This window comes from Vulpes lagopus, chromosome 11, assembly GCF_018345385.1.
Source record: "Vulpes lagopus strain Blue_001 chromosome 11, ASM1834538v1, whole genome shotgun sequence".
Taxonomy (NCBI): Eukaryota; Metazoa; Chordata; class Mammalia; order Carnivora; family Canidae; genus Vulpes; species Vulpes lagopus.
This window is the reverse complement of record NC_054834.1, coordinates 73,742,136-73,767,806: the sequence shown is the minus strand read 5'-3', so window position 1 is coordinate 73,767,806 and position 25,671 is coordinate 73,742,136. Positions and strand designations below refer to the sequence as shown.

The 25,671-nt window shown below is 50.9% G+C and overlaps 1 protein-coding gene and 1 long non-coding RNA gene across 6 annotated transcripts; both read left to right on the top strand.

Moving 5' to 3' along the window:
• Nucleotides 1-626: 626 nt before the first annotated feature.
• Nucleotides 627-8,651, top strand: SSH3 (slingshot protein phosphatase 3). Of its 3 annotated transcripts, none has more exons than XM_041722579.1 (14): nt 627-930; nt 1,419-1,459; nt 2,044-2,275; nt 3,177-3,295; nt 3,377-3,448; nt 3,794-3,859; nt 3,951-4,139; nt 4,226-4,319; nt 4,747-4,875; nt 4,956-5,002; nt 5,698-5,844; nt 6,039-6,239; nt 6,434-6,609; nt 7,662-7,796. In XM_041722579.1, exons 1-13 carry the CDS (start codon nt 865-867, stop codon nt 6,597-6,599), a joined length of 1,569 nt encoding a protein of 522 aa, XP_041578513.1. In that variant the 5' UTR covers nt 627-864; the 3' UTR covers nt 6,600-6,609; nt 7,662-7,796. The 3 variants fall into 3 exon arrangements, with proteins under 3 accessions (XP_041578513.1, XP_041578512.1, XP_041578511.1); XM_041722578.1 differs by having other exon boundaries at nt 631-930; nt 1,422-1,459; nt 6,336-6,609; nt 7,662-8,651; XM_041722577.1 differs by having other exon boundaries at nt 635-930; nt 6,336-6,609; nt 7,662-8,651.
• Nucleotides 8,652-11,881: 3,230 nt separating this feature from the next.
• On the top strand, nt 11,882-20,153 carry LOC121471423. Of its 3 annotated transcripts, none has more exons than XR_005982681.1 (3): nt 11,963-12,379; nt 15,525-15,690; nt 19,200-20,153. It is a non-coding gene; the product is annotated as an uncharacterized LOC121471423 (long non-coding RNA). The 3 variants fall into 3 exon arrangements; XR_005982683.1 differs by lacking the exon at nt 19,200-20,153 and adding an exon at nt 18,614-18,671; XR_005982682.1 differs by lacking the exon at nt 19,200-20,153 and having other exon boundaries at nt 11,882-12,379.
• The last annotated feature ends 5,518 nt before the right edge of the window (nt 20,154-25,671 follow it).

The following is a 25,671-nucleotide window of genomic DNA, read 5'->3' as shown; positions in this document are numbered from 1 at the left end:
GAGTAGCTGCTCCGGAAACATCAATTTCCTGGAGCCAGTTCCACCTGTTGGAGACCCAGGTCCCTCCTGCCACTCACTGGGCTTTCCCAGAACCCACCTGTGCACCTGTCCAAGAGATGGAGAGGCTGGGCCTCCAGATGACTCCCAGCCAGCAGGGAGCAGCCACTGCACCCCAGGCCTGGGTTCCTTTCTATCCGGTGATTCTAGACAAGTCACTTCCCTCTGCTGCAGCTCTGCCCTGCTCACCTCCAAGGTGGCCCTGAGGATCCACTGGGAGCCTCAAGGGTTAGATCTAAATCCAGCCTTATTTCCCCTGAAGCTCTTCATGGCTCCCAATGATTCGTGCAGACAGTGGAAGCATGAGGGCCAATCAGCAAGAAGTAATTTTGGAGTGCCCCCCAATTTAGCACTCACTGTGTCTGATCCTTTCCAAGACCTTGTCCCCAGGCCTCCCTCCCTAGGTCTCATCTCCTCTAGGTAGTAGCACGGTTGACCTAAGTGGGCGGAGTCAGGGGGGCAGGGGCCGGGACGCCGGAACCCCGGAACAAAGACTGCAAGTTGCAGGACCTCTGGCCACTTCCCTCGGAGCCGGGCTCCGCACCTGCGCCCCACCCCCAACGTGGTGGCGGGCGGGGGCGAGGCAGCCGAACCCTGGAAGCGCGAAGGGAGGGGCGGCGGCCGCTTCGTGCTGGCTCCGCAGGCCGGGCTGGACGAGCGCCTGGCCCTTTAAGGGCCGCCCCCGAGGAGGTGCCAGGCCTTGGCTGCTCCGGTCTCTCCTTCCTGGTCCTGCGGGGCAGGGACTGTCTGTAGAGCCGTGGGAGGGCACGGTGCCCTGACCGGCCCAGGTGTCCCGGGCCTGGCCCCATGGCCCTGGTCACAGTGAGCCGCTCCCCCCCGGCCAGCGGCCACTCCACGCCCGTGGGGCCCACGGTAAGTCTGGCTTTGCGGTGGTCCGGCCCACGCAGTTGGCTGCCAGCTGGGCCCAGGGGAGCGCGCCCTGCCCACTGCCAGCCTCCCCTTGAGCCTGGGGGCGTGGGGAGGCAGACCCCAAGTATCACGCTGAATTATGAGGGGGTCTTGCTCCCAGGAACTCTGAAGATCTGGAGCCTGAAGCTCCAGACCAGACTGCGGAGGCCCTACCCACTTCCAGGCCCAGAACTGGGCCAAACTCTTGGACACCTCTCGCACCCCCACCCACTCTCACCCCAGCTGCCCTACCTGGACCTGGGCCGGGGCTCCCCCAGGTCCTCTGGGTGGGGAGTGGACTAGTTTGGGAAGGGATCTGACACCTTTCCTGGTTCCAGTCCCTGGTGGTGGTGGGGGAGAGATCCCCCCCCCTACACCCCCAAACCCTGAGAACAGAGAGGAAAGTCCTTGCCACTGCCTACTTGACTCTGCCCTGGGGGGCGCTTTCTCAGCAGGGCCAGGCATCCAAGCGGAGAAGCCGGCTCCAGCGAAGGTGAGCACCTCTCCCCAACACAGCCGCCTACATCCAGCCGCCAGGCCTGGCTGCTGCCGTCCTGCAGGACTCGCAGCCAAAGCTAGCTACTGAATATGCGGGGCAGTGTTGCCAGAGGGCATGGCCAGTGGGCACAGTTGCCTTGTAACACTGACCTGGCTACCCTTAGCTTTCATCACCCCCCTCCTTCACCACCATCATGGACCCTGGCTCAGGCCGGTAGTCACAAGCCAAAGGGCAGGGTGAGACAACAGGGCCCAAAGACTCCTGAGTCACCACCAGATTAACAGCATCTCCTGAGTTAGGCGGGTGGGAAGGGAAAGGGAGCAACCCTTGGCCCCTGCCCCCCTTAGACAAGTGGGTTGAGGGCTTGAGAGCCTCTGAGACAGTGGTTTCCAAAATGTGGTCATGGCCTCAGCACTTGGGAACTGGTTAGAAATGCACATTCTTAGGCTCCACTCCAGACCTACTGACTCTCCAAGGATGGCGCCCAACACCTGTTTTTACAAGCCTGGTGGGTGATTCTGGTGCACCTGCCTTAAGGGGTACGGCGGATCATAATGCCTTCCCTGCTGCCCTGCCAGGCAGAGCTTTGCAGTGCTCCGTGGGGCTGTCCTGGGACTGCAGGATGGAGAAGACAATGGAGAAGCAGCTGAGGCCAGCCCGGAGGCAGTGGAGAGACCCTTGGGTGAAAAACAGCCCCACGGGGACCAGACAGATGATGGGCATGGGCTCCAGAGTCCCAGGAAGCAGGAGCAGAGTCAGCATCTGCATCTCATGGTGGAGCTCCTGAGGCCACAGGATGACATGCGCCTGGTGAGCAGTGACCCAGAGCCCTCTGAGAAGGGGAGAGAAGAGAGAGCTGGGGGTTGCAGGGAGAGGGTGGAAGGGAGCTAACGTGTGTGTTTGCCTGGGGAACAGTGGTGTGGGGGCAAGGTAATAGGAACCCCCCAAGCCCCAATGAATCGCCGTTTCAGCAGGGCACAGTCATATCTTCAGATCTCCGGAGGTGTGGGAAACTACAGGGGGAGGTCCATCCTGCTTGAGCCTGTAGGACAGATGAGGGCCAAGAGCTGGTAATTATAGAGAGGCTAGTGCAAGCCCTTCCTGACACCGTGAGTTGTCCATCCCCGTACTGAAGGCCTGGCCTGTTGCTCTGGAGGTCCTGCTGAGCTGGAGGAGGGCCAGGCACCACGGGGGTGGGGTGGGGCATAGGTGGGAGCTTGAGGATTGAGGACCAGTTCCCAGATGCTTCTGGGGCATCACACTGTCTGCAAAAAGATGGGCAAAACAAAATGGAGGCAGCCATTCTTAAAGCTGAATTTATTCCACAGAAGCACCGTCCTTCATTGTGGGATCATGTCCTTAGTATTTCTGGGGTGAGAAACCTTTCTGGAATTGAATGATGGTAATGGCTGAGTAAAAAGGCTGTTTCTAAGCCTCCTTCCTAGGCAGAAGCTAAAATCGGGCTATCTGTGTCAGGCCCATTCTCTCCTTTTTCCCACATATACTCCCTTTAAGAAAAATCTTCTTAAACATTTTGTTGGACCATGAAATCCAAAAGTTGGGAACCCCTGGATTATAAACATAGTCTGGTGTCTGAGAAGAGCAGGCAGCAGGTCTGTTCTAGGCCTAGGTGTGTGTCCAGTGGGGGCAGGGGTGGAGGGTCTTCTTGGGCCACTGTCACCCTGGGCTTCCCCCACCTTGTCTTCCCCAGGCAGCCCAGCTGGAGGCAGCACGGCCCCCCCGGCTCCGCTACCTGTTGGTAGTCTCCACAAGGGAACACCTGAGCCAGGATGAGACAGTCCTTCTGGGGGTAGACTTCCCCGACAGCAGGTGGGAGCAGGGAAAGCAGGGGAGGGGGGAGAGGAAGGGAGATGCTGAGGAGACAGTGGCTTTTCTTTTGTCCCCTGCCAGTTCCTCCAGCTGCACCCTAGGCCTGGTCTTGCCACTCTGGAGTGACACCCAGGTGTACCTAGATGGAGACGGGTAAGAGGTGGCAGCCAGAGGGAGGAGGACGGGGAGCGGTGGGGCCAGCAGGGTGATGCATGTGATGGGACATCTAGACGCTAGGGAGCAGGAGGTGAACTCCAGGCTGGTACCTGGGCCTGGGCCTACTCAGCTCTGCCTCAGGTTTGCTGTGCGATCCTAGGCAAGTTGCCTAGCTTCTCTGGGCCTCAGCTGCCCCTTATCTGGTAAATGGGGCTTATCCTGAAGCCCAGGATGTGCACATATTCTGAGGACCAGCCTCCTAAGGCGGCTTTTTGGTGGGCCTCCCAGGGGCTCTGTCCCAGAGCCTGGAGTTGGGTTCCACCCCCACCTGATCTCCCTCAGGGGCTTCAGTGTGACGTCCGGTGGGCAAAGCCGGATCTTCAAGCCGATCTCCATCCAGACCATGTGGTAAGGGTTCACACACTTCCTCAGAGCGGGCTGCAGGGGCGGGGCGGGGCAGCAGGGAGGTCAGTGGGACCCAGAGTCTCCTCTGTCCCAGGGCCACGCTCCAGGTGTTGCACCAAGCCTGTGAGGCGGCTCTCGGCAGTGGTCTCGTGCCAGGGGGCAATGCCCTGACCTGGGCTGCACACTACCAGGAGAAACTGAGCTCTGACCAGAGCTGCCTCAACGAGTGGATGGCCATGGCTGACCTGGAGTCTCTGCGGCCTCCTAGTCCCGGGCCTGGCCGGTCAGTGTGGGGAGGGGTGGAGAGGGAGGGTGCCGTGGCCGAGTTCCTGGGGAAAGGGTCTGTGGACTGATGGGCTCGGCTCCCAGGCCCTCGGAACAGGAGCAGATGGAGCAGGCGATCCGGGCTGAGCTGTGGGAGGTGCTGGACACCAGTGACCTGGAGAGCATCACTTCCAAAGAGGTGGGCTGGGGGACGCCTGGCTGGCTCAGGCCTATAGCATGGGACTCCTGATCTTGGGGTCATGAGTTCAAGCCCTACTCTGAGTATAGAGCTTATGTTAAATAAAAGAACAAATCCAAAAAACCCAAAGAGGTGGGCTGGTGCTGGGAAGGAACAGGGGTGAGGAGGGAGTGGTCCCTGGCAGGGCGTGGGGGGGCGGGGAGGGGGGTCTGGTGGGGGGGGATGGTCCTCCAACTGGGCCAGAGCTTTCCTCTCTTCCTTCCCACCTTGCTTTCCTCCGCTCCTGAGCCAGTCCCCCACGCCTGGCCTCAGCTCCTCTGTCTAGATGGGACAGGTACTGTCCTCTGAGGCCCCAGAGGGAAGGGTGGGGCCTCGGGGAGCCTGCAGGGTGCCCCCCTGAGCGCCATCTGCTGGGCTCTGCTTGCAGATCCGCCAGGCCCTGGAGTTGCGCCTGGGCCGCCCGCTCCAGCAGTACCGAGACTTCATTGATAACCAGATGCTGCTTCTCATGGCCCAGCAAGACCGTGCCTCCCGCATCTTCCCCCACCTCTACCTGGTGAGCAGCGGGGTGCAGGAGGGCAGGGTGGGAGGGCCCACCTCTGGGGGACGGAGGAGGATGCTTCTCTCCCTCTGCAGGGCTCAGAGTGGAATGCAGCCAACCTGGAGGAGCTACAGAGAAACAGGTAGGGCCCCAAGCTCCCCCAGGACTGGCCACCTTCTGTCTCCCCGCTTCACTTGGCCTCCCTCCAAGGGGCAACTTGGCCAGAACCGCCCCCAGACCCCCAGGAGCTGCTAGTTCCACTGCCCGCCTTCACAGGGCCGCCCTGTGAGGCCTCAGGCAGAGAGAAGACAGGCCTGCTGGCGGCTCCCTTGGGTCCACTGGCCCCCCATGCTGTGAAGCAAGCACCAGACAAGGCCCAGATGGAGGGGCTCGGCCCGCAGAGCAGAGGGGCGGCAGTGGGAAAGTTCCTCTCCACCTGACCTCCCCTAGAGGGAGAAGCCTGTGGCACCCTCCCCAGGGGACCCGGTTGCCTGCTCTCACAGGTTCCTGCCCTTTGCCCACCGTGGGCTTCCGGGAAACTCACTGTGGCCCCGTCACCCTGCTGCCACCGTGCTGCCGCAGACCCACCCAGTCTCAGCTTTGCTCCAAGCTCTTCTCTGACTGACCTTTGAGAATAATAGAAGGCTGAGTGCTGCCGTCAGCCCAGCAGCTAGTCAGGCCAGAGGGGAAATCTCAACCCCGGCAGGGCAGGGCAACAGGATGCTCAGGGTCACAGCTGCCACTTCCCCCCGCCCCTCCGCCCCGCCTGACTCTCAGAACCAGCCAAGGGCTGCTGGGCAGGCTGTTGGTCAGTGGGTCTCCTGCCCTCTGCTCAAGGGTCAGCCACATCTTGAACATGGCCCGAGAGATTGACAACTTCTACCCCGAGCGCTTCATCTACCACAACGTGCGCCTCTGGGATGAGGAGTCAGCCCAGCTGCTCCCCCACTGGAAGGAGACACACCGCTTCGTGGAGGCTGCAAGGTGGGCTCCCCAGCTTCATGTGTCCCCATGCCCTCGTTCTGCTGACTTTGCTCTCAGCTCTAGGACCCCTTCTGGCCGGCAGGGCCTCCCCCTCCTGCTGTGCCCTGGGTGGACCACTGCCTGGCCTTCTCCCATGATGCAAGGCACCTGACAGGGGCAGGGACCAGGGAGCTGACCGTGTTCTGCCTCCACAGAGCGCAGGGCACTCGGGTGCTTGTCCACTGCAAGATGGGCATCAGCCGCTCAGCTGCCACGGTGATCGCTTATGCCATGAAGCAGTATGGCTGGAGCCTGGAGCAGGCCCTGCGCCACGTGCAGGAGCTCCGGCCCATTGCCCGCCCCAACCCGGGCTTTCTGCGCCAGCTGCAGACCTACCAGGGCATCCTGACTGCCAGGTACTTGTGGGAGACAGGGGGAAGAGAGTAGGTGGGTGTGGGAGCTGGGGTGGCCGCTGGGTCACTCAAAGCTGACTCGGGACTACCTCCCTACAGCCGGCAGAGCCACATCTGGGAGCAGAAAGTGGGTGGGGCCTCCCCAGAGGAGCCCCTGGCCCCCGATGTCTCCATACCATTCCCACCTCTTCCACCAGAACCAGGGGGCAGTGGGGAGGTGAAGGCTGTGGGTCTGGAGGAGAGCCAGGCAGCCCTGAAAGAAGAGCCTGGGCCACGGCCCCGTATCAACCTCCGGGGGGTCATGAGGTCCATCAGCCTCCTGGAGCCTCCCCCCGAGCTGGAAGGCACCTCAGGGGACAGTGACCTGCCAGAGGTGAGGCTGGGGCACGTGGAGAACAAGAGTAGAGGGGGAAGATGGCTGGAGGAAGGAGACAGACCAGGACTGGTGCTTCATTTCCCATGGGGATCACTCCCCAGGCAGCTCTGATTCGTCCCCTCAGAGCAGCCAGGGAGACCCAGTGGAGGCCAGTGAGCGCTGCCCTCTGTGGGAAATGGAGAGCATCATGGGGCCAGGGGCATCCGCATGGGCTTCCGGGCCGAGCCAGCCCTGGGCTGGAAGCTGCAGGCACTCTCAGCCTGAGGAACAGACTTGCTTCCTAAGGGCCAGGGCACCCCCCAGCCATCCTCCCCCAGGCCAGGAGCTGAACAACCAACATTTGACCCTAGACAAGGTGGATGAGATGATCTCTGCAGCCCCTCCCAAATCTGGGGGGCAACCTATCAGAGGATGGGTGCAGAGGGGTCATGGCATCCACACAACCAAGTACTGGCTGCACAGTTGAGCATCATCTCTGTGCTACATGCTGCAGGGCACAAGTAGAAGACCAGAGGCTGGCCTTTGCCTTAGGAAGCCAGAAGCCCCCCCCATCCTCACCCCCATCCCCACCCCATGATTCAAGGCAAGGTGGCTGACCTGGAGGAAGGAGCTCGTCACAGAGGGCAGGAACATGGGAATATTTGGGAGAGGCTTCCTTGAGGAGGTGGCACTGGGTATGGATGGTTGTGGATGAGTGTGGGTGTTCCTAAAGTCGGAGTGTCTTCACTTGGCACCTGGCTCAGAGCCCAGCACCTGGAAGGCTCTCAGGAATGACCGTACAAAGGCAGAGGGGGGCGCTAAGGATATGGCAGGTGCAAGGAAAGCTCAGGAGGGCTTCTGGGGCCAAAAGGCTGTAGATAGGTGAAGGCTGAGGAGCAGGGACAGTGGGGCTGGGGTGCTGTCTTCTTTCCCGTGGAAATGTGACCCATGAGTAAGCTCAGTTTTTCTGCATTCATGTAACATTCCACCCTTGCCCCTTTCCAGGCTTTGTGCTCAATGCCTCTGCCCTGAAAAGACTTCTCATGATTCTTCTACTCTGACCCTGCCAGGTGTTTTCAAATGAATCTTCAGAGGAAGACCCTCCAGAGCCTCTCCCTCAGCTCTCAAAGGCCAAGGGAGGCGGGCGTTGTGGCAAGGGGCCTTGGCCTGCCCTGAAATCCCGCCAGTCTGTGGTTGCCCTCAACAGCACCGCCCTGGTGGCCAGCCGGACCCAGGCCTTCCAGGAGCAGGGGGAGGCTGGTGGTTCCTCCACACCCAGGCTCCGAGGGAAGGTGGTGAGGCAGGCCAGCGTGGATGGCAGTGGGGAGGAGGGTGAGGCCTGAGCCCTCACACATGCCCACGGCCCCCTAGACACAGAGGGGCCCGCACACAGCTCCTGGGAGGAGTACCCTTCACTCCTGCCCGCCTGTCCACATTCCTTTTAGCTCCTCCCCAGGTGACCCCAAGACTCCATCACTACAGCCTCAGCTGCTACAGCCTTAAGTCTCAGACATGTCCATCTTTCCAAGGGCTCAAGACCTTCTCTGTCAATAATGGGGATGTGACAGAGACGACGCTGACAATACCTTTGAGGGCAAGAGCACCTTGTTTTCATTCTTCATTGCTGCCCGAAACATCCTCTTGCAGCCACAGAATTAAAAAAGACTGAGTTTCCCAGTGCAGAAAGGCTCATGCTCACTCCCTCACCCATTCCCACCTGCCTCACCCGTCCCCTTCCTTCCTGGGGTCCACTAAGCCAGAGAACCAGCAGCGCATAAAGGCCGAGGGTGACCTCAGTCCCCAGTCCTGGTGGCGCTGAGGAGTGGAGAGCTGGCCCACAGATGGGGCTGGCGGGTGGGCCTCCTTCCCACACTCCACACCAGATGATCTTTTGCTGCTGCCCCAAACTTATCACTACTCCCCCGCAGCACTGCACTGGGTTGCAGGACACCGGGCCAAAGAGAGTCTTCTTTTTGTCCTTTACAGTCTTCTTCATAGTATTGGGCTTTGTACTTAGAAATAATAAACATTTTCATATTATTTTCACTTTTATGATAAAACTATCTGCCTGTTAGTCTGATCCTTCTCTGGTTACACAAGGAATTTGGTTTCTCCTAGCCCGCCGGGTCTGCTCACAGCTCCCAGGTGTCTTGTGACAGGCCTGTTTGGGGGAGTGGTGGGTTTGGGGAGGAGGGAGAGGAAAAATGAGGAAGAGAAGAGGGGAGACCGGCGCTGTCTCCCTCACCTCTGAGGGCAGGGCCTGGGTAAATGTTAGCTGCCCATGCACCCCTCAGGCAGGTTGGCAAGGGGCAGGAGGGGCACGTCTACACTGGGCAGCAAGTGCTCAACAGAGACAGCTGAAGGGAGTTACCCATGAGAAAGTGGGAGCTGCCAACACTTATCTGGACAGGACCAAACCTGTTTGAGACACTAAGGCTCCTTTTGGATACTTGATGATGGTTCTCGAGCACATTTTGGGTCCCAAGAATCTTCCTCCTGCTAACATGGAACGGAGCCTGATTTTCCAAACCAGCCCATCACTGCTGAGGAGGAAGGCCCCTCGATGGGCCCTCGCCTTCTACGTAGGGGTTCTTTTTGGTTAGGTTTAGTGTTCAAGAAGAGTTAAGTGGTTCCATCTTGGTCACTTCTATCCTGTCTTCCCAAGATCATATTCTCTGCCCTGTGACACACTACTTCGGTTGGAATTGGGGGTGGGTATGCAACTCCTTCCTTCAAAGCCGACTCAGAGGTAGGAGTTAGCACCAAATGTTCTCACTGATTGAGAACTCACGCCCCATTTTAAGGGCATATCTCATCCAGGCCCTGGTAGGACCCTAGCACTGCTCTAACCCTAGAGTACCAAGGGGCAGGGAGCCTGGGTTCTTGCCCTGGCTTTGCCACTCAGAAGTTACTCCACCTCAAGTCTCTGCTTCTTTCTATAAAGCAAAGGGATTAGACCAGGAAATCCCTAAGTGCCCCCCACTTTGGTATTTTAACAATATATGTCATCTATATATTGATAGAATTCCCCCTCAACATGTTCTCTAGAGGAGGAACAATTTGTATCTATCTGTGGGTGACATGCCTAGGGTCACAGGTAGGGTCCAGAGAAACCTTGAACCACTTGGCTGGTCCACTCTTCTGAGCAAACAGTGGGGGCTACCTGCCATCCTACAGCCAGCCATGAGCCCCATCCAGACTGCCTTTTCAGTAGTCCTAAGCTGGGGTTAGGGGCAGGTAGGGCAACAGTGTCAGGAGGAAGCCGAGGCAGGGCCCTGCCCTCCTGCAGCCTCTGCCACTGAGAGGGAGGGTCCTCTCATGAACCCGGAGCTCCTGGGCTGACCAGAATCTGTGGAGAACTCTGAGAAATAGGAATTGAGCACAGAGGGAAACAAAAACTGAAGGGGAATCTTTGCATCAAAAATGCAGATGGGCTATCATAAAAAAAAAAAAAAAAAAAAAAAAAAAAAAGGGATCCCTAGGTGGCGCAGCGGTTTGGCGCCTGCCTTTGGCCCAGGGCGCGATCCTGGAGACCCGGGATCGAATCCCATGTCGGGCTCCCGGTGCATGGAGCCTGCTTCTCCCTCTGCCTGTATCTCTGCCTCTCTCTCTCTCTCTCTGTGTGACTATCATAAATAAATAAAAAAAATTAAAAAAAAATGCAGATGGGGATACTAGGGTGGCTCAGTGGTTGAGCATCTGCCTTTGGCTCAGGGCATGATCTCGGTCCAGGGATTGAGTCCTGCATCAGGCTCCCTGTGAGGAGCTGGCTTCTCCCTCTCTCTGTCTGTGTCTCACATGAATAAATAAATAAAACCTTTTTAAAAAAATGCAGACAGGGGCATCTGGCTAGCTCAGTCTGGAGAGTATCTGACTCTTGATCTCAGGGTGGTGAGTTCAAGCCCTACATTAGGTGTAGAGATTATTTTGGAAAAGTGCAAATGACTTAGAAACACACAGAGATCTCACACAAATTGCTAACTAAAGAGGCAAAAAAAGAAAAAAAAAAAGTATGTATCCCTTTGATTTTATTTTCCAATCCTTCACAGCCAACCACTGTTACAGCTTCTTGCTGAGGCAGTCCCTCCAAAGACACTCCAATGCTTATGTCATAAAATATATTTATCTATTCTTTTTAAAACATAAATTATAGCCTATTAACATTCTGCACTTTGAAAACCTTTTTCATAGCAGAGAGAGTTGGGTATCAGTTCAGGACCTACCTAGTTTCTAAAATAATCATATATATTCTTTTTTAAAAATTATTTTTATTTATTTCTTTGAGAGGGGGGAGGAGCACAAAGAGAGTGAAAGGGAGAAGCAGAGAGAGCCTGATGCGGGGTTAGAACCCAGGACCCTGAGATCATGACCTGATCTGAAGTCAGATGCTTAACCCACTGAGCCAACCAGATGCCCCAATACATATTCTGTTCTATGGATTCCACTATTTATTTAAGTGGTCATCTACCGATGAACATTTAGGTTGTTCACGAAAATTTTTTTCATTCCAAGTAATGTTTAAGTCCTCTCGATACACTTCCTTGGGCACACATGCCATGAAACCTGTAGGACATATTTCCAGAACTGCCGAGGCACAGCCCATACGCATTTAATTTTGAAAAGCTTTGCCTAATTTCCTTCCAAGAAGTTGTACCAATGTACAGCAAATGGGAGTGCGTTTATGTCCTCAGAGGACTGTCGGGCCCACAACACGGCGATGGCATCTGCAGCGAACCCTGCAACGCTCCTGGAGTCCAAGAGCAGGCACCACGGCTACCGCCGTTTTGACCCCAGAACTCCCCAATCTCTGACAGGGCCTGACACAGATGCTAAGTTTTTCTAGCTCCCAGGTCGGCGGCGTAACTCGTAACTCGGACGGCCGGGCCGGGCCGGGCAGCCCCAGGCAGGCTCGCCCTGGGTCACCAGCTCTGCGCGGGCCCCGCGGGGGCAGCGGCCTCTCGGCGGGGGCAGGTGCCTCCAGGCCAGCTCCCACCTTCGCGGCGCCCGCCCGCCGCCGCCGGCTCGGGTCGGCCTGGTCACGACTAGTTTCGCGCCGAAGAGAGCGTGCTGCCGCCGCTTCACCCCGCAGCCGGACGCCTCAGAGCCGCGGCGTAACCGGAAGCCACCTTCCAGGCCTCCCCGGGCTCTCCAACACCGCGAGCGCCCAGGCGGGGCTGGGGGGGGGGGGGGGGGCGGACCCAGCGGTGCGGGACACACCGCGACGCGCGGGCGCCATCTTGTGTCCGTTCTTTTGGCCGCGGGTGGCAGACGGGGAACTACGGTTCCCACAGTGCCTCGCAGGCGCGAAGAGGCCCTCGTTTCCATGGGAACCTAGCTTTTTTTTTTTTTTTTTTAAGATTTTATTTATTTATTCATGAGAGACACACACGCAGAAAAAGAGAGAGAGAGAGAGAGAAAGACTCAGGCAGAGGGAGAAGCAGGCCCCACGCAGGGAGCCCGACGCGGGACTCGACCCCGGGTCTCCAGGATCCGCCCCGGGCTGAAGGCGGCGCTCAACCGCTGGCCAGCCGGGTGTCCCAGGGCACTAGCTTCTTGGAGCACCGCGTGGCCGCGCTCCCCGTCCGGTGCTCCAGCTGGGCCGGAGTCTGCAGATCGCTGAGGGGCAGAGTAGGGGCCTGAGGACAGGAGGCGCCGGGACCAGCACTCCCGAACCCTTGGCGTCCAGCCGTCCGCGCGCTCCCGGGGCCTCGGCGTTCCGAGGCGAGGCGGCCCGGGGAGGCCCGGGTTGGCGGGGCCAGGTCCGGCCGAGAGCCTGCGCCGCCGACAGGTACTTGTGGGGATGGTTGGCGTCACCGAAGGACGTGGAGAAGGGCTCGCCGGGCGGGGCAGGGAGCGCGCCCGGGGTGGGACCCGGGGCCCACCGCTCCGGGCTGCAGTCCCCCGCTGCCTGTGCGGCTTGGGCCGGAATCCTAGGGCACCTACGATCCCGTGGCAGGGGCAGCCTCTGGCTCTCTGCGACCCCGGGAACAAGTCCCTTTACCTCTCTGAGCCCGTTTCCTCCTCTGTAGAGAGTTTGCAACAGATGATCTTTATGGTCTCTTCTAGAGGATATGGGGTCATTACCGCCTCATGGCACACCATGTGCAAGAAGAAAGAAAGGGAACTGCACGGTCTGAACCACAATCTCAGCTCAGGATCTGGAGTCAGAGCAACTTGGCTTTGTGACTTTGAGCAAAGTTATCACATCTCTTAAGGGTTAATGATAGTGCCAGCTCAGGTGTTTGAAGATTAAATGAGATAATGCATGGAAGGTTTTTTTTTTTTTAATACTTCATCTATTTATTCATGAGATACACACACAGAGAGAGAGAGAGAGAGAGAGAGAGAGGCAGAGATGCAGGCAGAGGGAGAAGCAGGCTCCATGCAGGGAGCCCGACATGCGACTCCATCTGGATCCAGGATCCAGGATCCCACCCTGAGTTGAAAGCAGGCGCTAAACCACTGAGCCTCCCAGGCTGCCCAATGCATGGAAGTTTTTAAGCCCAGGCCTGCACCTAGAAAGTGTTCTTCCAAGTCCCAGCCATCATTTCGGATGCCTTTTTTTTTTTTTTTTTTTTTTTTAAGATTTTATTTATTTGACAGAGAGCACTAGCACGGGGAGCTGCAGGCAGAGGGAGAAGCTGGCTCCCTACTGAGCAAAGAGCTGGAGGCAGGGCTTGATCAGAGGACCCTGGGATCATGACCTGAGCTGAAGGCAGATGCTTAACCCACTGAGCCACCCAGGTGCCCCCATTTCTGAAACCTTCCTTAGCTACTGTGAGACCTATTGTTGGGCAAACCCATTTTCCTAGACAGGAGGGTTTTATAGGCTGATTCCAATAGGGAAGCCTGAAGTCTTATCCACAACTGGATGTGTAAGCTACATATCTCCTCCTTTCAGCTGTAGTCTGGGTTATATCATTACCGCACAGCATCTAGGAGGGTGCAAAGCCCAACACCACACAGTGCAGAAGATACTTTTCCTTCCTTAAGATTCACAGAGGGTGTGAGCACTTACATGCTATGATACAGAAACAGCTGAATATTGAATTATATTTATGTAACATTTACATAGAACTGGATACACACACAGTTATAAGGAATACATGAGAATCCTGTGCTACTTGCATTGAGGTCAAACTTTGTATTAATTGGGAAAACCCTTATAATTTTTAATTAGTGATAAAATGTTTTATTTATTAAGTCTGGGAACTCCCAGTGCCTTCACAAACAAGTCTTCACCCATCCAACAGGCATCTTTATGTGGAAGCCATGTGCTATGAGTAGTTCATGACTACCTATTATATACGTGGTACTGTGTAGGGTAGTCTGGGGGATAGAAAGATGTATGAAATGATCTGTGCCCTCAAGAAAACAGTCTGTAGGAGTACCTGGGTGGCTCAGTGATTAGGTGTCTGAGTCTGAATTTCAGAGTGGTAAGTTCAAGTCCCTCATTAAGCTCCACACTGGGCATGGAGCCTACTTAGAAAAAAAAAACAGTGAATAGAGAAGATCAGTTATGCATACAAAACACATAATGCAAGAGGAAAGTGATGTGTCGTGAGAGAGGTACAGGTATCTGCTGTGCACATTTGAGAGGCAGGAGAAACCATTACCAAGTGGCTGTCATGAGAGCAGCAAGGAATAGACAGCATTTCAGCCAGGCCTGGGATGTGGACAATGTGGATATGCCAATAAACAGGGCAAAGTTATCGTGGGCCCCCTCCCGGCAGCCCTGAGACCCAGCAGAGAAATGTCAATGGCCCTAACTAGATGTGAGCTCTGAGAAGGCAGTGACTGTGGTTTGGTCAGTTTTACTCCTAACATGGCATGTGGGTAGCTTGTGGGAGATATTAGTGAAGGAGCAAGAGCTATGAGTTTCCTGCAGGGATGAGCCAAGATATGGTCTTTGCATTATCCTGAGACCCTTTTATTAAGTTTACATGCTCTCTTACAGACACCATTCTGGTGACGGGGGTTGCAGGGGGATGTGAACAGGCAGGTGATTATGGGGCAAGGACCATATTGTTGGCAAATTTAGTACGGTAACTGGGAGCCAAGTGAATAGGGTCTCATGAATGGGTAGGAAGGTTTGTGAGTCTCCTTCCCTGGACTTGAGCTGAACAACCACAAGGGGAAGAAACCTCAGCACAGGATTATGAAGAGGTCTTGAGGTCCAGGGATGGATACCCTTTTGGGTCTGTCTAGTGCTATATGTATCTGTTCTTGGCTCTTCTTTGTCTGTGGCCCACTCCCCCTGCAAAGAAATTTCTCTCCCATCTATGACCCACCTGGGAATGGAAACCGTGTCCACCACACCAAGGCCTATAGCAGCTGCAAAGGAATGAAGTTGGTTTCAGCAGTGCCATCTTGAGGCTGACTTCTGGGCCCCATCCTTCTAGTCCTGCCCAGGGCTGACCCTGTGCCAGGAGCTGGCACTGAAACGGACCACTCAGAACAGCTGTCCAGTGACCCTGGGAGCTGAGAACAACCTTAGGACCCGGGATAGAGGAGTCACTTGAGGAGGGCAAAGCAGAGAATATCTAGAGGAGAATGGCTTGAGGACAGGGCAAACCTTCCCAAGTCCTGTTTAGAGTCCCCTCTGAGGGCAGCCCAGGTGACTCAGTGGTTGAGCGTCTGCCTTCATGCCCAGAGCGTGATCCTGGAGTCCTGGGATCGAGTCCCACATTGGGCTCCCTGCATGGAGCCTGCTTCTCTCTCTCTCAGTCTCTCTCTCTCTCTCTCTCTGTCTGTCTCTCATGAATAAATAAATACATCTTTAAAAAAATCTTTAAAAAAAATAGACTCCCCTCTGAGATCTTCTGTTGCTCACAAAGGGTGAAGTCATCCTCAGAACGAGAAAGCTGGGGAAAGTTTAAGTGGGTTCAACTAAAGAAGGGATGGAGCACAACTGACTGCCTATTTGTCCCTAGATGTGGGATGGTGCAGGAATTCTGGAGGCTACAGATGCTCCTCTTCTCAAACAGGAGACCCATAGTGAGCAGTTACATCATCTTCCTGGCACCCTGTGCTCCCACCCTAGAGTCCCGTTCTTCCTCTCTGTCCTGTCCCTCCAGTTTGCCACCCCACTGGATGCAGGTAAGTGTCTGCTGGGTGTGTGAGGATTCCTGTGCAACTAAGGGCCACGTGAAGCTTTACTCATTCCAGACCTGGCACTTGAGAGGAGGTTACCACAGTTCAGTGCCTGCCTTGGGGGCCTACATCAGCCTGCTTCAGGGACATGCTTGTCCTTTACAGTTTACAGCGACCAGAAAGTCTTATATTATGACTTTCCCTTTCCCATCTGAGGGATCTGAGTTTTTTAGGTTATAGACCAAAGAGCCAAATGGTGGCATTGAGAGCAGCGATCTTCCCACTGTCTTGGCTATAACTAAAGGCGTGCCATCTGCCTCCTGGTAAGGCCATGATCCTAAGCTAATCTGAAAGTAGACCTGGGGGGGGAGGGGGAAAAAAAAAAAGAAAGTAGACCTGTACTCCCCTTTCTTCCCATTTCAACCAGAGTTCCCTACCCATTTTCCTGAGTTTTCCAGTCTGGCCCAGCTGCTCTCTGTTATTAGATGTATTTGGCCAGAGTCTCTCACTCTCATGCCCTCACTAGACACTGACTTGCTCCCATGGCAGCATGTCACACCAGGCTAGTGCTCCTCCCCCTACTCTGCCAGATTGGCCTGCTCCTAGGTAGCCACCTTGGATCACTGGGACACCATAGGGGATTCTGTATCTGGTTGGAGGACTAAGAATACAAAGATATTCTCCCATTGGGTGGGGAGGCAAGTCAGCAAAGTTTGTCCAGTGAGATTCCCTGGCCTCAGTAAAAATGCCACACTCCACTCCATTAGCACACCTGGCAGCAGCTCAGTGAGCCTCAGAGGTAAAGATGGGTAGGTAGGTGTGGCAGGAAGGGGCACATGGAGCAAGCCTGGATGCAAGCAAGGCACCATTTGCTGGCCTAACTCAAGTCAGACTTACTTGTGCGGGTGGGGGACAGGTTGGGTGAAGGAAGATGTCCCAAAAGGCCAGGGAGAAAGAGCTGATTATATGTATCCCACAAAATTTATGTGGCCTGAGAAGGCTTGGAACTGGGTGGGCATGCTCAGGGCAGTAGCTGCCTGTCTACCCCGGAAGCACATACAGCTGTGCAGTTCATTTCTTGGTTTGGTGGATTGACTCCCATCTACCAAAGGCCTAGGAGACCTTCTCTATAGCTTGTGACATGAACTATATTCATAATGTTGTACACTATAACCACTGTCCATTTTTAGAATGGATAGAGAATGAGAGTGGGGAGAGGGGAAGAGGAGAGGAGAGGAGAGGAGAGAGAGAGAGAGAGAGAGAGAGAGAGAGAGAGAGAGAGAGAGAAGCAGACTCCGCACTGAGTGCAGAGCCAACATGGGGCTCGGAACCAAAGTCAAAAGTTGGATGCTCAACCAACTAAGCCACCCAGGCACCCCTCCATTCTACTTTCTATCTTCATAAGTTTGCTTATCCTACATACCTCACGTCAGTGGAATCATTCAGTATTTGTCATTTTGTATCTGGCTCACACCACTTAGCATAATATCTTCAAGGTTCACCTATGCTTCTAGCGTGTGCCAGAATTGAAGGCAGAATAACATTCTACCACATGGATAGACCACATTTTGTTTAACTGTTCATTTACTGAGGGACACATGGATTGTTTACATCTTTTGGTGACTGTGGATGCTGCTGTGAATATGGATGTACAAGTGTCTGTTTGGGTCCCTGCTTCCGTTCTCTAGGGCATATACCTAACAGCAGAACTGCTGGAACATATGGCAAGTCTATATTTAACTTTCTGAGCATTTGCCAAACTGTTTTCATAGTGACCGAGAGACTTCATAGTGATGCAATATCATTATCTAGATTGCCTACCATAATTGCATTTCTCCAAATATCCCCAAATTTTCCATTACAACTTAAAAAAAAAAAAAGATTCAAGGGATGCCTGGGTGGCTCAGCGGTTGAGCGAGCGTCTGCCTTCAGCTCAGGGTGTGATCCTGGTTCAGGGATTGGGTCCCGCATCAGGCTCCCTGTGAGGAGCCTGCTTCTCCCTCTGTTTGTGTCTCTGCCTCTCTCTCTATTTCTCTCATGAATAAATGAATAAAATCTTGAAAAAAAAAAAAAAAGATTCAAGGCCCAGTCAGGGATCACAGACTGCTTTTATTTTCATGTCTCTTCATTCTTCTTTCTTTTCTTTTCTTTTTTCTTTTCTTTTCTTTTTCTTTTCTTTTCTTTTCTTTTCTTTTCTTTTCTTTTCTTTTCTTTTCTTTTCTTTTTTTCTTTTCTTTTCTTTCTTTCTTTCTTTCTTTCTTTCTTTCTTTCTTTCTTTCTTTCTTCTTTTTTAAATTTTATTTATTTATTTGAGGGAGAGAGAGAGAGAGAGATAGCACATGAGCAGGAGAGGAAGGGAAGGCACCTCCAAGGGAAGGAGGAGAAGCAGACTCCCTGGCTGAGCAAAGAGCCCAATATGGGGCTTAATCTCAGGACCCTAAGATCATGGCCTGAGCTGAAGGCAGACACTTAACTGAATAGGCCACCTTAGAGCCCCTGGAGGGCAGCCCAGGTGGCTATGCGCCACTTTAGCTCCACCTTCAGCCCAGGGTATGATCCTGGAGACCTAGGATCCAGTGCCGCGTCAGGCTCCCTGCATGGAGCCTGCTTCTCCCTCTGCCTGTGTCTCTGCCTCTCTCTCTCTCTCTCTGTCTCTCATGAATAAATAAAAAAAATATTAAAAAAAAAAATGAAATCCTCACCCCCTAGCACCTCAGAATGTGATGATTATTCTTACAGCTAGAGTGCTTATGGAGGTACTAAGTTAAAAGGAGGTCATTAGGTTGGATCATAATCCAGTATGACTGGTGTCCTTACAAGAAGAGATTTGGGGGCACCTGGGTGACTCAGTTGGTTAGGCATCTGTCTTTGGCTCAGGTCATGATCCCGGGTTCCTGGGATTGAGCCCCAAGTCAAGCTCCCTGCTCAGCAGGGAGTCTGCTTCTCCCTCTCCCCTCCCCACTCACGCTAAATGTAGAAAGAAGAAAGAAGAAGAAAGAAGAAAGAAGAAAAGAAGAAGAAGAAAAGAAAAGAAGAAGAAGAAGAAGAAGAAGAAGAAGAAGAAGAAGAAGAAGAAGAAGAAAGAAAGAAGAAAGAAAGAAAGAAAGAAAGAAAGAAAGAAAGAAAGAAAGAAAAGAAGAAGAGATCCTGGGTGGCTCAGTGGTTGAGCCTTTGGCTCAGGGTATGATCCCAGTTCAGGGATGGAGTCCCACATTGGGCTCCCTGTGGGGAGTCTACTTCTCCCTCTGCCTATGTCTCTGCCTCTCCTCTCTCTGTGTCTCTCATGAATAAATAAATAAAATTAAAACAAAAAAAGAAAGAGATATGGGACTCCTGAGTGGCTCAGTGGTTAAGTGTCTGCTTTCAGCTCAGGGTGTGATCCTGGAGTCCCAGGATCAAGTCCCACATCGGGCTTCCTGCATGAAACCTGTTTCTCCCTCGGCCTATGTCTCTGCCTCTCTCTCTCTCTCTCTCTCTCTCTCTCTCTCTCTCGCTGTGTGTGTGTTCATGAATAGATGAATAAAATCTTAAAAAAAAAAAAAAGAAGAGATATGGAAACAGACATGTATGGAAGGAAAACAACATGAAGACACCAGGAAAAGTTGGCCATCTACAAGCCAAGGAGAGAGGCCTGGAATAAATCCTCTCCCAGCCATCAGAAAGAAGCAATTCTGTCAACACCTTGATCTCAAGCTTCTAGCTTCCAAAACTGTGAGAAAATAAATTTCTGCTGTTTAAGCCATCCAGTCTGTGATATTTTGTTATGGCGACCCTAGCAAACTAACACAGACTTAAACCTAACCATGTGAATAATTCCATTAAAATGTAAACATCCCAATTAAAACACAGAGCTTGTCAAGACTCCACGACATAAGATGTAACAGAAATATAATTTTTCTACAGACACAGAAAATTGAAAGGATGAGAAAAGGTATATTAGGCACATAGAAAGCACAAGAAAGCTCGTACAACTACATTAATATCAGACCAAGTAAATGTCCAGACAAGGAGAATTAGCAGAGATAAAGAGATACGTTTCATAATCAGAAAAGGACCAACTGAACAGGAAACTATAACCCTCAATGTATATGGACCTAATAACAGAGCTACAAAGTAATGAAGTAAAAACTGCCAGAACTAAAGGGAGAAACAGACGAATGCATAATCATAGAACTTGGCAAACTCCTCATTGATAACTGATAGAAAAACTAGACAAAAAAGCAATAGGATATAGAAAATCTGAGCACTACAACCAACCAACCAGACACAACTGTCATTAAAGGAACTCTATCCCATCATTGCAGAATGCACAGTGTTTTCAAGCACACACGGGAAATTCCCTAAGGTAGATTATATCCTAGGCAAAAAGTAAATTCCAATCAATTTCAAAAGATTAAAATCTAGGCAGCCCTGGTGGCTCAGTGGTTTAACACCGCCTTCAGCCCAGGGCCTGATCCTGGAGTTCCAGGATCGAGTCCCATGTCAGGCTCCTTGCATGGAGCCTGCTTCTCCCTCTGCCTGTGTCTCTGCACTTCTCTCTCTGTGTGTGTGTCTCTCATGAAGAAATAAAATATTTTTTAAAAAAAGATTAAAATCTCACAGAACATGTTTACTGATCACAATGGATTTAAGTTAGAAATGAATAAATAAGGGCACCTGGGTGGCTCAGTGGTTGAGCATATGCCTTTGGCTCAAGCTGTGATCTCAGCATCCTGCTATCAAGTCCTGCATTAGGCTCCCTTCAGAATTCAATCCCAGGACCCCGGGATCACAACCACTGAGCCACCCAGGTGCCCCAAGAATATGTTTCTATATAGTTAATGAGTCAAGGAAGAAAACACAGTAAAGTTAGAAAATACTTCAAACTGGGGGTGCTTGGGTGGCTCAGTCAGTTAAGTGTCCAACTCATGATTTTGGCTCAGGTCCTGATCTCAGGGTTGTGAGATCGAGCCCCGTGTCAGGCTCTATATTCAGCCCGAGTCTACTTGCGATTTTCTGTTCTTCCTCTCCCCTCTCCCCCTTTCCCCTCTTGCACTCTCTTTTTCTCAAATAAATAAATCTTTCAAAAAAAGATGGGACTCAACGGTTGGGCATCTACCTCCAGCTCAGAGCATGATCCCTGGATCTGGGATTGAGTCCCACATTGAGCTTCTTGCATGGAGCCTGCTTCTCCCTCTGCCTGTGTCTCTGCCTCTCTCTCTCTCTCTCTCTCTCTCTGTTTCTCATGAATAAATAAATAAAATCTTTTTAAAAATAAAAATAAATCTTTCAAAAAAAAAAGGAAAAATACTTCAAACTGAACAAAAATGAAAGCACAGAAAATTTGTGTAATACACCTGAAGATGTGCTTAGAGGAAAACTGATAACTTTAAATGCCTATATCAAGAAAAAGAGACGTTTAACATCAATATTCTATGATTCTGCCCTAAAAGATTAGAAAAAGGTTGGCAGTTTTTCAGAAAGTTAAACATTTTTACCATGTGACCCAGTAATTCTACTCCTAAACATATAATACCCAAGAGAACTGAAAACATATATGCATACAAAACTGGTACACAAATATTTGTAAAAGTATTAGTCATATTGCCAAAAAGTTGAAACAACCTGAATGTCCACCAGCTGGATGGATAAACAGTCTATACACACAAAGGGATACTATTTAGCCCAAAGCGGAATGAAGTAGTTACATGTAACAACATGGATGAACCTTGAAACCTTATGCTAAGTGAAAGAAGCTGGATACAAAAGACCACATGTTATGTGATTCCACTTGTATGAAATGTTCAGAATAGGCAGATCCAGAGAGATAGAAAGTAGAATAGTGATTGGCAGGGGGGATTGGGCCAACTGGTAAAAAAGGCTTCTTCCCAGAGTGATGGAAATGTTCTGGAATTAGTGACAATGGTTGTACAATGTAATGAGTATACCAAAACCCACTGATTTGTACCCTTTTACTTTATTTTTTAAGTAATCTCTACACCTAACATAGGGCTTGAACTCATGAGCCCGAGATCAAGAGTTGCATGCTCTATCAGCTGAGCCAGTCGGGTGCCCCACCACCCTGATTTGTATACTTTTAAATGATGAATTTTATGTATTATGCTATATCTCAAAGATAAAAATAAAACAAGCTAAAAAAAAAAAAAAAAAGAACAAGTTAAACCCCAAGAAGTGAAATAATGAGAGGAGAAATTAGTGAAATGGAAATACACAAAGGACAGAGAAAGCAAAACAAAAAGTTGGTTCTTTGGGAAAGAAATCAATAAAATTGACAAACCCCTACCAAGTCAAAGAAAAAACGGAGGGAAAATGCAAATTACCAATTATTGAGAACAAAAAGGCGAAAAGGGGCAAAGGAGAGCAAGGAAACTTTTGGACTGATTGGATGTTCTAGATCTTAATTGGGTTGATGGTTACACCAATGTATATATTTACCAAAACTATATATGCTTAAAACCTGTAATTTTGGGGGATCCCTGGGTGGCGCAGCGGTTTCGCGCCTGCCTTTGGCCCAGGGCGCGATGCTGGAGTCGGGGGATCAAGTCCCAGGATCGAGTCCCATGTCGGGCTCCCGGCATGGAGCCTGCTTCTCCCTCTGCCTGTGTCTCTGCCCCTCTCTGCCCGCCCCCCATCATGAATAAATAAATAAATCTTTTTAAAAAATCTGTAATTTTGTTGTGGATAAATTATACTTTTTTTTTTTTAAGATTTCATTTATTCATGAGAGAGAGACAGAGAGACAGAGAGAGGCAGAGACAGAGGCAGAGGGAGAAGCAGGCTCCATGCCAGGAGCCCGATGTGGGACTCGATTCTGGGACTCCAGGATCATGACTTGGACTGAAGGCAGACACTTAACCACTGAGCCACCCAGGCGTCCCTATATTTCTTTAAAAAAATTTTTTTAAGTGACATTGATCTGTAGTTTTCTTTTTCTGTGGTATCTTTTGTTATTTTGTTATTTTTATTTTTATTTTTGTTAAATATAGACACTAACCATTGAGCGACCCAGGCTTCCCAATAAATTATATTTCAATAAAATGAAAAAATTTAAAAATTCTAGTGGCACCTGACTGGCTCAGTTGGTAGAGCATGCAACTCTTGATCCTCTGGTCATGAGTTCAAGCCCCATGTTGGTCATAGAGCTTCCTTATTAAAAAAAAAAAAAAATCTCTGTACTGTTATCTCCAATTCAAATATGACATTTGAGGATTTTTCCTCACTTTCCTTCCATGTTTTATCTTCCTTTTTCCACAGTGTAATCTCTGACTTCCAACATCTATATATTTATTCATTTTTTTACCCCTAATACAAAAACAGCAACAGAATTCCTACACCAATACCATTATCAACAACAAACCTTTTAAGTAAAATTCAAGATTTTTTTTTTGGTAGTCCTTAGGAAGTCCATGAACCGTATTGAAAATGTATTTGTATTTTTGTATTACTTTTTTCTGTATGGTTATATCAATTTGTTTTTTTTTTTTTAAAGATTTTATTTATTTATTCATGAGAGACACAGAGAGAGGGAGAGAGGCAGAGACACAGGCAGAGGGAGAAGCAGGCTCCATGCACTGGGAGCCTGATGTGGGATTCGATCTGGGGTCTCCAGGATCGCGCCCTGGGCCAAAGGCAGGCGCTAAACCGCTGCGCCACCCAGGGATCCCTGATTATATCAATTTGATATACAGTTAGGTTCAGTTGTTGCTATTTGCATTCAATTTTAGGATTCAAAAAAACCCCTCCTGATATATTTTTTAATTTGTAAAATATTCAGATGATTCAGGAGCTGAGACTGTATAAAAAATACTTAGGGACACCTGGGTGGCTCAGCAGTTGAGCATCTGCCTTTGGCTCAGGGCGTGATCCTGGAGTTCCGGATCGAGTCCCACATCCGGCTCCCTGCATGGAGCCTGCTTCTCTCTCTGCCTATGTCTCTGTCTCTCTGTGTGTGTGTCTCTTATGAATAAATAAATAAATAAAACTTAGACAAATCTCACTCCCATCTTCTCTTCCATCCCATTTTTACCTATTCCCAAAAGTAGCCATTTTATTCTAGTTTACTCTTTCTATGTTTCTTTCAGATTTGTATCTTCTTTTCCCTTTTTTCTTATACAAAGGTAGCACACTACATATTTAGCAATTTATCCTGGAAATCACTTTGTATCAGATAATGGAAATCTCTCTCTCTCTTTTTAATAGCTACTCAATATTGCACTGGTAGGTTTATTTAATTAGCTTCCATGGACGGGAATTTAGGTAGTTTCCAACGTTCTATTACAAATACCACAGTGAGTAAGCTTGTGCATATGTTGCTATATGTCTGTGGAAGTGAATCTTCGGGATAAATTCCTAGAAATAGCATTGCTGCATCAGAGGGTAAATGTTATGTCGTCTTATTAGCACTACCAAATTCCTCTCCCTGGGAGGCTGCGCCAATGTTATGCTCCTACATGTTCCCCCCCCAGCCTTGCCAACAGAGTATACTGCCTAAGGTTTTTAGCTTTTGCTAATCTTATTTAGAGGTGGGCATCTTGTCCTATGCTTAAGGGTGAACTGGAAACTCTTTGAGGCTGGAGACCCAAGCTGCCTATTCCACATACTGCTCATACTAACAGGTGCCTCGTATTTGTTGAATGAGTAAAGAAAAAAACTGGTTGGACTTCTGCTAGACTCATCGTGTTTGGACTATCATGAAACCCATCGCCACGACAGCTGGCTCTTGTCCCAGTGTGGGCAGTGCCAAGTGCCCGGCACAGGTCTAGGGCAAGAGGAGATGGGCCTTCCTCCTGCCGGCGCCCCCACCCCCAAAGACAGGTTGAAGACCCTCTCTCCCAGTGGAATGTAGTATAAAGAGTGCAGCATTGTGAGTCCAGAGACATCCACAAAGCCATTGCAATACACGGCAGAGTGCTGTTTTACCCTATTTGAATTGTCCCTAGTACTGTTGATACTTGTTAAATACGTCAACGTGAACATGGTAAGACCGTTTTGCTTGATTGATTAAATAGGTAATATAGTCATGTAGTTGGAAATTCAAAAGCCCTGTTAGAAAATATGCCCTCATTCCCTGTTTCCAACCCACCAAGTTACCTCCTCGCAAAGGCAACTAATGGTGTCAATTTCTTGAGTGTCCTTTCAGAGATATTTATGCTCACTATAAGTAAATGCACACATTTTTACCCAAATAGTAGCATATTATACACACTGTTCTATAAATCCTTTTTCCCCCCACCTCACCTTTTTTCACATATATTTTAGGGTTCATTCTATTCCATACCAGTACATGCAGAGCTTGCTTGAACTTTTTCAGTGTTGTATCCATCTCGTGCTATGACTTCCTTTACCGGTATCTTACTGATAGACATGTAGGCTGTTTATAGTCTTTGCTATTACAAATGGTAAGATAATAAATAACCTTCTATCTGTTATAAAATAACATACAATACACATACAAGTGTATCTGTAAGATAAATTTCTAGCTATGGACTGAAAAGGATATGTGCATTTGTAATTTTGACAAATAATGCCAAATAGACATCCTCAGAGTTGTACCAGTTCACACCCCTGCACTGTGGGGACTGACTGTATGGGAGGGTCCTGGGCAGCCATCCTCCCAAGAGTGTGTAGAGGAGTAGGGCTGGATGGCCCTGTGTACTCTGGATGTGATGATCTTCTCTACTCTGTGCCTGAGAGGACCTTAGATGAGCTCTCCGTGGGCTGGCCCAGTGAAGCCAGAGGCTTCAAACAAGGGAGTGAAAAGGAGCCCACTTGTGAAGTTGACAGCTCTGATGCGTCCCTTGCTGCGAAGGCTCTCAGAACAGATGGCTCCTGCCATCAAGGCCACACAACCCCCAGAAGTGGAGGAGATTTCACACAGCTGACGCATAAATGATTCTTACAAGCTGGACAGGACCAAACAGGAGGTATGAGTGAAGTGGGAAGGTTCTAACAGCTTTGAGTGCCTGCTATGTAGCCAACCCTGTGCTA